General features: G+C 47.9%; 1 protein-coding gene across 1 annotated transcript in view; it reads right to left on the bottom strand.

The window, feature by feature from the left end:
• The window catches only part of ACOT7 (acyl-CoA thioesterase 7), a 91,804-nt gene extending 87,039 nt beyond the window's left edge, over nucleotides 1–4,765 (bottom strand). The window contains exon 1 of the mRNA XM_081057353.1: nucleotides 4,169–4,765. Coding sequence (XP_080913479.1) covers nucleotides 4,169–4,329 — 161 coding nt within the window. The 5' untranslated portion in view covers nucleotides 4,330–4,765. The remainder of the gene's footprint in view (nucleotides 1–4,168) is intronic.
• Between the last annotated feature and the right edge of the window lie 8,132 nt (nucleotides 4,766–12,897).

Raw genomic sequence — 12,897 nt, 5'->3', positions numbered from 1 at the left:
AGAGAGCCAAGTGGACAGGAGGTAACCCTGGCTCAGTACCCACCTGGAGAAACCCCGCCCTCAGGAGAAAGCAACTGTGACCTGATTGAAACCAGGGAGCTGGTCAGTTGCAGTGCCAAGCAAGCCAAGGGTGATGCCAAGCTGCCTGGCCCACTTACAGGGAGAGACTGGACAGTGGGTGAACACAGCCTCCCAAACACGGGCTCTCTGGGCTGCAAAGACTGAGCCTCGCCCACGGTCCCCAAGAAGGGAACCAGCACTGTGCAGCGTTTTGTGGAATATTCCAGAATACTAGCTCTAAATGTAGTTTCTGTAAATCAGATTCTATGTTTTCATTAATTCCATTATAAACCCAAAGACAGAGCCCTAAGGGGAAAAGAAACGCCAACCCCATGACATACTAAAATTCAGGTCCATTCCACTGATAGTCATTGGTATCTCTGTTAGGTGCCCGACACTTTTCTAGGCATTCGTGGTACAGCAGGTAAACAAAGCAATCCCTCACCTCAAGACACTGCCTAGATCTGCAGCTAAAAGCACAGCAAACAAAAGATAACCCTGTAGTCCTCACACACCTACCTACAAATAAAGGATTACAGGTTACTTACCCTGGGCCATGTCCATACCAAGGTCCACCGCCTTTAGCTCGGTGGTTTGAGAGCTGAGTACAGTCTGCAGAGAGCTCCCAAGCTTCCCTGGGGAAACCTGTCGCCGCAGAGACCTACCAGGAATTCAGGGTTTTGAATTCTTCTACATACAGGACTGTCCCAGAAGATCGCCACCAGACATGGAAGGCTATCTACATTTATATTTCAATAAATTTAAATAAATGTTTTTAAAAATTCAGTTTCTCTGAGCCACATTTCAAGCATCCAGTGGCCACTTGTGGTTAGTGGCCGCCATATCGGACAGTGCAGAAGTGGGGCATTTCCACCACGGCAGAAAGTTCTAGTGGACTGCGCCGCTCCACAACATCCTACTTTCCAACAACCTGTTACATGTCCTTCAACTGTCGGGGCTTCTACTAGGGGCCCACGCTGATGCCGTGATTATGCCACACAACTAAACGTCAACCAAAGCTTGCCCAAGCAGTGGAAAGATCACAGCAATGGGTCACCCAGCAGGGAATAATCCACAGGTTGCCTTCGGCTCCCTGGCTGGTCAAAGTTGCCTTGGACAAGTCTTTAACCTCTGAGAGCTTCATTTTCCTCATCCGTAAAATGACAGAGCTGGGATGGAGGCCTCTACGCGTCCTTCCGGGTCTGATATGTATCAGAATTCTGAGTCCAACAAGGACTAGACATTAATTAATATTACTCAAAATAAACCAAAGGAAAAATTCTTTTCTAAGACTTTAAACGCTGTCCCAAGAACCTGCATCTGTAGGGCTAGATCAAAAGGAGGGGACAGCGCCCCACGGTGGCCCAGCCGTCGAAAATTCCGGTTCTCAGAGACAAAGGGTTCTCTTCGTGAACTCAACATTTATAAAGGCCCTGTACCATGCCAAAGGTTTTAATCCTCACAGCAACCCTGAGACAGGCACTATTGTTATCTCCGATTCACAGGTAAGAAAACTGAGACCCAGTGAGATTATAAGGAACATGCCTAAAAGGACACACCTGCAAGAGGCAGAGCTGGGATTCGAACCCAGGGTGGCAGCGTCCTGAGTGTGCGTCCCACTTTTCAGATAAAAAGAGCTTTTACTTACAATGTGCCAGCCATTCTGCCAAGTACTAGATGCATTTTCTTTTCTTGAACACTCGGAACAACCCATGAGAAAATGGGGGCACAGAAGAGCTAGGCAGCCACGTGGCAGAGGCTGAATTCACACCCAGGCGTGAGACTACAAAGCTGGCTCTAACCACTGCCCTCCCCAGCCTTTAGAGCCCCAAGCCCTTCAACATCTCCTTCGGAACCCAAAGCATGTGACCACTCTTAATTGTCCAGGATGGTGGGGGTTTGGGCATCCTCTCCCTGCGGAACTGTGAAACCCCCTAAGGTAAGGACCAAATTTTCCAGGTCGGTGTCCCTCCTTCAGGGCACTTTCCTCCTTGGAAGCATCCAGTGAAACTTGTTAAATTCATGGGTTCCGCTGTCCTAGGCCAGGAGGCTCCTCTTTCAACACAGGGTGTCGGCTCAGATATCCTTAAAGGGCTCCCCACACTGGTGTGTCCACTCTTTCCCGTGTCCTGGGCTTTCACTGGACCAAGCCTTTGTGACCACAGCCCTCCCCACTTTGGCAGGCTCACCTCAGTCAGGTATGCTGCCCAAGCACCCCACACCCAAGGCAGTCGAGACAATATGCAATTGTGAATATGCAAGAGGCAGTCGGGAAAGCACAGTGAGCAAGAAAAGCCCACACATGTAGGCTTGTGCACATATGGAAGTGTCTAAAGCTATCCAAAAATCTATTAACTGTTAGAAGCTGGGGCTTTCAGATACTTATTTTTTAATTAAATTTATTGGGATAACATTGGTTAATAACATTATGTAAGTTTCAGGTGAGAAGCTGGTTTTTAAAAAGATAATATGTATAGCCTAGGTTTTCATCAGCCTGATGAAGTAAATAAAGGCCCAGCTTTCCACAAATAGACTGAAATCAGTATCTTCTTTTTTCGGAGTGCAGTGGAAAGAGCATGAGTCTGGAGACAGAAGACCTGGCAGTAGCTGCTCCCCAGGCTCTTGTGGCTGGATGACCTTACCACAGAGGCACTGGGTCTGCGGAAATTCAATTTCCTCCTCCACATATGGGGAGTGCTGGAGATCCTGGCCTCCTCCCAGGAAGTTGGACAAAACAAGTGCGATGAGACAGATACAGGCCTTCGCAAAGGGTCACCCAGCCATTAAGAGGCAGAGCCTGAAATAAGGACCTGATTCCAGGCCCCGCTCTCTCCAAATCAGTCACTTCTATTATTTTTGCCCCAGGAACTTGCTTGGAGTGTGTGTGTTTGGGGGTGGGGGGGGGGAGACAAGACAGCCAAGAACAAAGGGAATGGAGCAAAGCTCCCCCAAAGATTCCCCCTCTCTCTAGAAAAGTAACAACTGACCTTGAAGTCAGTAAAGGCCCTGGACTAGGCCAGAAGAGGGGGTGGGATCAGGGCACCCCACTGATCCAGCACTTACTCTTCCAGAGAGATGTTAACATCCACAGGAAACTAACCTGGCTTGGACCCAAGGTTAGTGTGATACCCAATGCACAAATTTGTGGAACTTGCCCCAAAACAGGAAGCAGCTGTCACTCTTAGCGGTGCACCAAGCAGGACAGGCCCTGTTGCAGGCCCCCAGTGCCTGTGCGGCCTTCCCAGCCTTGCCCTTACTTAGCTCAAGCTCAAATACCAGCGTGCCTGCTTCAGGTTCTGCCCAAGGGAATGAAGAGTAACCTTGAGGCTGCCCTCCATCCTCTGGTCGGAAATGAGCCAGTTCCCGATCTCCCGCTTCCTCTGGGGGCCTCCATCTACCTGGGACCCACGGAGAAAGGCAGGGGTGGTCTGCTGAGAACAACCAATTGCCCCCATTGTGTAAGATGCTCCCAGGCTCAGTGGACCATTCCCTCTTAGCAGTAAACTGTTAGAGAGGAAGGGTATTTTCTCTTCTTCGGGTTAACCCTGGTTTCCCCAAAAAGAACCTAGGCGGTGCACTGAAAGGGACTGTCCATCCGCAGCCCCCGCCCACTCGGGCACCCACGAGGGGTTCGCCGGGCTCCGGACGCCGACCAGCGGGCTGGTGACTTGCGCCCCACATCTCGGGGGATCCGGCTGACTTTGCACCACTACCCAGAAAACGACCCTGAATTCGGGGGCTCAGTGGGACCCGGGCTGGGGTCCCAGCGCGCCTGGGCCCGGGCGGGGCGGAGCTGGGCGGGGCGCAGGGGGCCGCACTCCGACCCCCGCCCGGAAAGGGCGTCGCGCCGAATCAGCGCGCAAACGGCCTGCGTGACCGCGGCGCCGCCCGGGGGATGCGCGGGAGGCCGGCCAGGACGCGCACGAGGAGGCCGCTGTGTCTGCGGCGCCCGAGGCGCACCCGGCCGCGGGCGGGCGGGGTCGGGAGCCGGCCGGCTGGCCGAAGACGATGGGCCTGGCCCGGGGCGGAGGCGGGGAGAGCGCGGAGGGGCAGGCCCGGGCCGTGACCCGGCGTTCCGGGCGTCCTCCGCGCTGCGCGCCCCTCTTACCGGCAGATCTGGATGGCGGACGGAGTCTCGGCGGCGGGGCCCGACATGCTGGCGGCAGCGGCGGCGGGCAGCTGAAGGAGAGCGCAGGTGTCTGGCGGGCCGGGCGCGGAATGAATGAGCCCGGGCGGCGCCATGGAGGGGGAGGGAGGGGGCGGAGCCATGGCGCTGGCGTGGCGGGGCCTCCGGGCCGGCAGCGAATCGGGTGCGGTCGCCGTGCACGCCCCGCCCCTCCTTCGTCCCGCCCCCTGGCGTCCGCCGGCTCCTTGGGCGTCGGGTTCTGGCCTTCGGGCGCCGCTTCTAGAAGGTTCGGCGGCGGTTGGGCGGCGCCAGAGGGGCGGCCGCGTGGGTCAGCCTCGCCCCGCGCGGCGTGGTTTGTGCGTGGCGTGCCCACCGCCGGCGCCTGCCCCCTCGCGGTCTCACGGTGCGCCCACCGGGCGGGAGAGGCCGGATGCGGAGGCCCTGTGGCCGTTGCGTGTCCAAAAGGCCTGCGGGAGTGAGCGTCGGGGTGTCGCCTTCTACAATCAGCCCCGAGAGGAAATTGGAGGCGGTTTCCTGTAAACGAGCGTTCGGTGGCGGAGCTGCCGTGTAGAGTTGTGCAGGGCGGCACGTGGGTGCACAAAACGGGAAGCCAGGAACTCTTAGGCCTTTGCAGCAAGTGCCTTTGCAGCAAGTGCCTTTGCAGCAAGTGCCTTTGCAGCAGCACCGGCCTAGATGGGCTGGAGAGAAGCAGGGAGCCGGGGTCTGTTGACACGGCCCGCGCTGCAAACATGGCAGAGGGAGCCCAGGACCGTAACAGTGCAAATATTACTGTGTCCTGGCTTCTCTAAAGAGGAAATGGTGCTCCCGGGTTAACCACTTGTATATGATTGCCAGTTGTTTTCTAACACCATCTCAGTGGGGGGACCCAATCCCTTAGCAGAACGACCATGAGTTATTTTTGCTATAGTGCTGATGGTTTTACACAATCTCTCCCCTTACAGTGTCTCACCTTCCCCTTTTACTTTTTTTCTATTTTCTCAAGCTATTGGGCCATTTCTATCCCTCTCTTTCAGCAAAACTTCTCAGAGCTGTTTATACGTACACCCTCTCTCCTCTTCCCTCCTCCCGTCCTCTTTCCAGCCCATTCCTTTCTGTTTTTATCTCTACTGCCCAATTATCAAGGTCACTAATTCCTTCCAAACTGCTAAACCCAATAATCCGTGTCAGAAGTCGTTTTACCTGTCTTCTCAACAGCAGACATTATCTCTCTCGAAACGTTGACTCTGCCTTCCGAGACATCACACACACCTGTTTTTCTAGCCACTCTGCTCAGCCTGCAGTGCTGTTCTGCCTCACCTCCTCCTCCTCAGAACTTTAGTTAGAGGAGACCCGAGCAGTGCTTGGACTGGAGGTCTCATCCTCTCTCATGACTTTAAGTCCCATCTAGTCAATAATTGCCACATAATCTGCAGCCCAGACCTCTCTAAATTTCAGGCTCATATGTGCTCTTTAGGCCGCTGCTCACTGGGGTTGTGTAATAGGCATCAAACGCTCTCCTCCATCCTCATAGTCCCCACAGAATTTGTTCCTCCTGCAGTCTTCCCACTTCAGTCACAATCCCTTCCTTCCAATGGCTTAAGCTAACCTATAGTCATCCTTGACAACTCCCCCTTTCTCTCACACCCCTCATCGAACCCATCAGCAAATGTTGCCAGCTCTACATTCAACGTAAGCCTAGAATGTGATCACTTCTCCAGCTGTGGCATTCAAGAATCTGCCCACACCTACCTCCATGTGTCGGGCTTCACCTACCGCTCTCCCTCTTGGTCACTGAACTCGCACCGCTCTGACCTCCCTGATGGTCCTTTAATATGCTGAGACCACTTGTCCCTAGGGACCCATGTGGCCCACCCTTTCACATCCTCAGTTCTCCACTCACCCTATCTAAAATTCTCCAACTCTCCCTAACCCCCTCCCTGGTTTGTTTTCTCTTAATTAGCACTCAATACCGTTTAACATATATTTTACTCATCTATCTATTGTGTCTCCACCAACTAGGATGTATGTTCCATGCAAGCAGGCATTTTTGACGGTATTGTATCCCAAGTTCCTAGAAGAGTGCATAGCTCATAATAGATGCTCAATAAATATTTTACAAATGATTGAATTAGTAGTGGTTTACCAACAGCAATGTATTTAACAACAGCAGATAATCTAATTCATTATATTTAATTTGTGCACTCTCTTTGGACTAGAAATATTATCCACAAGTTGTTTTAAAAACATATATTTTTAAGATAATATCTAATATTTATGGAAAGATACTGAAGAAACTGTTGACACCTTTGGAAAAAGGACTAGGGGTAAGGCCTTTACTTCTCATTTATATGTTTTTGTACAGTTACCATCTAACCATTCATCTACGTTATTATCTTTTCATGGTAATATAGAGTATCTGATATGAAGCGATAGGAACACTTATGTTGGGATTATAAATTGGTACAACCTGTTTGGAAAATAGTTAAAAATACTTACTAAAGTTGAAAATAGCCATATCCTTTACCCAGCAATACCACTTCTAGGTATTCACCCTATATATTGAGAATGAGTACACCCAGATACGCTTCAAAGAGGGTTCATAGCAACACTGTTTGTAATAACCCCAGACTGGAAATAACCCAAATGCCCATCAACAGTAGACTGGATCAGTAAATTATGGTATACTCTTCAATGCAGTACAAATACCCATGAAAACCAATGAAATTCATTTACAACAGGAAAGAATCACAATGAGGAAAAGATCCAAAAGGATACATACAGTGTCAAGCCATGCACAGAAATACCTAACATTCCATTTATGCTCTTATCAAAAAGACGAGATAAATGCTGGAGAGACATGGAGATAAGGGAACCCTTGTGCACTGTTGATAGGAATGTAAATGGGTACAGCCACTATGGAAAGCAGTATGGAGGCTCAAGAAATTACAAAGAGAACTACAATATGATCCCGCAATCCCGTTTCTGGGTACATGTCCAAAGGAAACAGACCTTTGTCTCCAAGAGATACCTGTCCTCCCATGTTCACTGTAGCATCATTCACAATAACCAAAATGGAGTATTATTCAGTTTAAAAATCCTATCATTTGTGACAACAGAGATGAACCCGGAGGGCATCATGCTAAGTGAAATAAGCCAGACAGAGAGACAAATACTGCATGGTGTCCCTTATACAGTATGTGGAATCTTAAAAAAAAAAAAAAAGTCAAACTCAAAGAAATCATAGAAAAGTGATTTCCAGGAGTAGGGGGTGGAGAGAATAAGGGGAGGTTGATAACAGGGTACAAACGTTCAGCTATAAGAGGAATAAGACCTGAGAATCTAATGTATAACTTGATGACTATGGTTGATAACACTGTATTGCTTAATTGAAATTTGCTAAGAATAAAATATTTGTTAGGAAAACGTAAGTAGATGGCAAATCTATAAAGAAAAACATGGAAATGATTATCACAAAAGTCATGATAGTGGGTCCCTCTCAGTGAGGGACAGGAGTATCATCAGGGTGAATCCCACGGGGTGGGGAGAACGGGGGAGTATGTTCCCTCTTGACTCAGGTGACCGTGTACAGGTTGATAATTTTTTTATATACAAGGCACATATGGGCATTACGCATTTTTGTTATATCTAGTTCACAACTTGAAAAACTGATGTACCTGGGAAGTGGGATTATGGACTTTTTTTTTTTCTATGTATTTTTAGGGAAGTAGCGAGCCTAGTGGTTACGGGCTTGGACTATGTAGTCCAATTCCCACACTCACATCGTTAACTATTTATTAGCTGTACAGCCTTGGGAAAATCACCTACTTATTCTGTGCCCAAGTTACTTTATCAGTAATGCTATCATAGGGTGGCGAGATAGGATAAATGTGGGAGAGAAGCAACAAGCATTCTAAAATATTAGCTATCAGTATACTGGTATTAATGTGGCCGCCCCAGCTTTCTTTCGACAAGTGTTAGTATTGTTTTTTTTGTTTTGTTTTAAGGTTCTCCAAAGAAACAGAACCAGTTGGAGATACATAGATATAGATGAAAAGAGAGATGGGTTTATTATGAGATTATCAAGAATTGGCTTACATGATTATGGAGGCTGAGGAGCGATCTGCCATCTGTGAGCTGCAGACCCAGGAAGACCAGTGTTGTGATTCCATCTAAATCCAAAAGCCTAAGAACCAAGGGAACCAACCGATGGTGCATATCCCAGTCCGAGGGCGACACCCACACTGGGGAGGGCCATCTACTGAGTCAAATGCTAACCTCACTGGGAAACACCCTCACAGACACCTCCAGAAATAATGTTTAATCTGGGCACGCCAGGGCCAGTCCAGTTGACACATGAAATTAACCATCATAGTCTTCTGTCTTTTTACTTTAACCTTTCTGTCTCTATATTTAAAGTGTGTTTCTTCACCAACTCACATTGGGGTTACTTACCATGGCAAATCAGGATAGAGGAAAATTTCAAGAACTCAATTAAGGTGGTTCATTTTCCAAATCATAGGATCCTCTCTAGGGATATTTGGTTTCCTTTCTTCCTCCATATCTTATTGGTTAGCAAGGCTTCACCATGTTCCTTCTAATTGACTTTTAGTTTCTTCTCCATTATCACCATCATCACTCTAGTCAGATTCTCATGGTCTCATCCCAGACTCTTCAGAGCTGCTCTAAACAAATTCAAATATTAAAAAAGAAAAAAAGTGGGCTAGGGTGGAATGAAGAAGTGGGCCCCACAGAAGAAAATAGAGACTGTTCCTTGTAGAATTGCATATAGTAGTAGCAACTTGCATTTTTATGCAGTCTGACAAGCTTTGCCTTCTACTTGGAGCATTTTGACCATTTATACATAGTGAAATTGTCAATTCATATGCTTGGTCTTAAATCTACCATTGGCTATTTGTTTTTCTATCTGTACCATCTCTCCTTTGCTCTTTTTTTCCCCCTCTTCTCCTGGCCTTTTTTGGAGTGTGTGTGTATGTTTAATAATGCCTCATCATCTCCATTCTACCTGTACTATGCCAACATGTGCCCTGTGGACTCCTAGAGGTCCCTGAGAGCCCTTAAGGGGGTGTCCACAGGATAAGAACTATTGTATAATTATACCAAAATGTTATTTGCCTTTTTCATTCTCATTGGCTCACAAATATACGGTGTTTTTCCAGAGGGTACATGATGTGTAGTGATACTATAGAATGAAATGAGTGACTATTTGGAAGATCGACGTAACTCAGGGAACCAATATTTTTCACGACTAATGTATGTTATATAATCACAGACAGGTAAAAGATTCATTCAAAATGCCAGCTAGATCAGTGGAGTTTAATGTAACAAAACATGAAAAAATAGTGCATCAATATGGTTTCAGAGTCTGCATTGCCACTGACCTTTCAGACAAAACCCTTGTTGAGTTTGGGAGTAGTTTCAAAGAAAAATAATGCACGATTTTCTGAAAAGACTATTAAAATACTCCTCCCTTTTCCGACTATATATTTATGAGGACAGATTTTCTTCACATACTTCAACCAAAACAACATATCACAACACACCGAGTGCAGAAGCAGCTATAACAACCCAGCTGCTTTCCATTAACAGACAGCAAAGAGATTTGCAAAGCTAGAAACAATGCCCCTCTTCCTTCAAATATTTTTGTTTCGGAAAATATATTTCTTATTGAAAATAAGTTGTATATGTTAATGTATAATGCATGTATTGTAATTTTTAATGAATTAGTAGTTTTTAAATTTGTTTTAATTTCTAACATAGTAAATATCAACGGATATAATCCACAGAGTTGATTCAAGAATGTCTTTTAGCAATGGTTAACTGCAATGGTATACAAAGTGTATTAGTTTCCTGGAGCTACCATAAGGAAGCTCTACAAAGCAGATAGCTCAACACAACAGAAATTTACTCTCTCACAGAGGCCAAAAGCCAAAATCAAGATATCAGCAGGGCTGTGCTCCCTCCAAGGCTCTAGGGAAGAATGCTTCCTGCCTCTGCCAGCTTCTGGTGACCCCACAGGTTCCTCGGTTTATAATCGCATCACTCTGACCTCTGTCTCCATCTTCACGTGAGCTCCTCTGTTTCCCTATGTGTCCTGTTTTATAAGGACACCAGTTATTGGATTTAGGGCCCACCCTACTCCAGTGTGACCTCATCTTCCCTTAATTACATCTGCAATGACCCTATTTCCCAATAAGGTCACAGTCTGAGGTTCCAGATGGACATGAAGTTTTAGGGGGACACTATTCAACCCACTACACCTGACATAGTAACAGAAAGTAACGCCCTAAATAGTGTGAAGTCAGCAAGTAAAGAAATATGGGGGAAAGAGACACTGGATGGAAAATAGAATGGCCTCTCCTCCACAGGACATGAGCCCCTGGGGTCTGCCGCGCCTCCCCTCCGTGCCTCTCGGCTAATAACTGGAGTTATTACATAGCCCAGCTGGAGCATGCTGGGCCTGGTAACGGAGGGCAGGGCCCACACCGCAAAGAAACTGCGGGTTCTAGGGAGAACACGTGGGACTGGATTCAGAGAATACTGAGCCAAAGAGAGTGGAAAATAGAGTTGGTTAAGGGAGAGTGCATTGCTTTGCTAGCATTGTCCAGGACACTGGACATACTGCCCTGGCGTTGAGATGGTGCAGTCATGCTGCTAAGATGGCTCCTAGCAGCACAGATGAGGTGATGGCCCACACTGAGCAAGGCCAACTGTGCTTCAAAAGCTCAGCGAAGGGGCCATGCTACAATGGACATGCTCTACAACGCTGCAAAACCCCCCAGATGGGTAGGTTTCTTGCGAGGACCTGATGGATACACCATTCACCAAATTAGTAAGAGAGGCATGGTGAAGGTGCACTAACATCAGTAACAAGCAAAGTGGTGGCCAACAGGAGATGCCATTGCAGGACCAGGATCACTGCCATCCTGGGAGGATGGACTCCAAACCAGCAGAGGCTCGGTGGCAGTGCTTAGCTGTCACAAGCCAGGAGATCAGAATTATTGTAACAAGTGGCAAAGACGGAGGCAGGCAGGGAGGCCTGACCCACAGAGAGCTATGCAGATGGCTGAAAGAACCCAGGGTTCCAGAGAGGCAAAATAGGCGGACAACCAGCAAGGGCACTGCTCGCCCTGTGCAATTAAAGGAAACAAAGACTGGACCATGGGAGACTGGGGCAGTGGCTCCAATAAAACATAATGACCCCTTGTGTGCTCTCCAGACCTGAGACAGTTTTGAGCTCCAGAACCCACTGACTGAAGGAAGGCGGAAACCCCAGGACCTTGAACCTGAAGCAAATGTATGGTAATGGTTTCCCCCAGCCTTCCCCACTGGAACCGGTGACACTTGTTTGGAAACTGTACCCTAGGAGAGGTGGAGTGTGCAAACACATGGAGGACCGTTGGACATGGGGGTCTGAGTTCACAGGGTCCTCGGACATCCAAAATGTCATCACATGTCCCTCTTAGAGTGGAGACATGGGAAAGTAGTAAATTAAGAGACATCTATTGTCCCACTATGCTTTCTTTGGGACTGAAGCACTGCCACACGTCTACCACTGCATAATTTTTTTTAAATCAGTATTAATTTTGAAATGGAAGGGTAATTCGTAACCATCAAATTAACAATATGTATATTAATAAGTTGCTAAAGTTATTATATTACTAACAAATTGTTTTTTTAGAAAACATGTAAGCCTCCAAAGTGCCCTCCACCAAGATAGTAAGTCAAAACCATCTGCATCCCAGAGTGGTAGAAATGGATGCCGCCCTTAAAAGATCTTCACATTATTGTGCAACCATTGACACCACCCATCTCCAGATCTCTTTTTATCTTGCAGAACTGGAAGTCTGTACCCGTGGAACACTAACTCCCCACTCCCTCCCGCCCCCCAGCCCCGAGCACCATCAGTCTCAGATGTGAGGTCTTTGCTGGAGCAGATTCACCTGATCTCAGAACACAGGATGAAGCTACTGACTCACTGAACCACACACTTAACAATGGTTAAGATGGGAAACATGATTTTACCACCAAAACATAAGTAAATAAAAAGACACCATGTCTGCAAGTGGGGCTACCACGTGAACATGTATTCATTTTCATACTAAGTCATGATTTTATATTAGTTTTCTTGCAGAGGGCCTCAAAATGTCCCCATACAACCAGCATCTGCCTCTGATTTCTGGGGTCTAGAATGGTTCTTCGTATTTTGAGGACTTTGTCCTGTGATCCCTGAGGTTTCTAACATACTGAACAGAAAGACAGGTGGCTCTCGGGCGCACCGCCCACAACAGAACCAGCAATGGGCATATGTTCAGCTTGGAATCTCCCTCCTTCACCCCCAAGGCCAGGGAACTCCTCATTCACAAGTGGGGTCCTTTGAGCAGACACCAGCCCTGCTCCCTGCTTCCCCCTAGTGGATCTCAGGTGACAAGACACCATGTATACACAAGGGGTGTGCCCTGTAGTGTGGTTCACACGCTCCTGAAATTATTCAAAGTTTTATTATAGCTGCTGTAAGTGCTTGCGGCTTTGCTAGGGCTTCAGAAAAACCCAGAACGAAACTAGTTGCTCACTGGGAACCCTCAGTAGGTGGCTGACTTCTCCACATCGCATGCCTAGGCAGCTCTCTGCAGGGCGGCCACCTCTCTGCAGGGCGGCCACCTCTCTGCAGGGCGGCCACCTGGCAGCACAGA

Source organism: Rhinolophus hipposideros, assembly GCF_964194185.1.
Source record: "Rhinolophus hipposideros genome assembly, chromosome: 8".
In the NCBI taxonomy this organism is placed as follows: domain Eukaryota; kingdom Metazoa; phylum Chordata; class Mammalia; order Chiroptera; family Rhinolophidae; genus Rhinolophus; species Rhinolophus hipposideros.
Note: the sequence above shows the minus strand (reverse complement) of the source record. Positions and strands in the feature narration are given on the sequence as shown.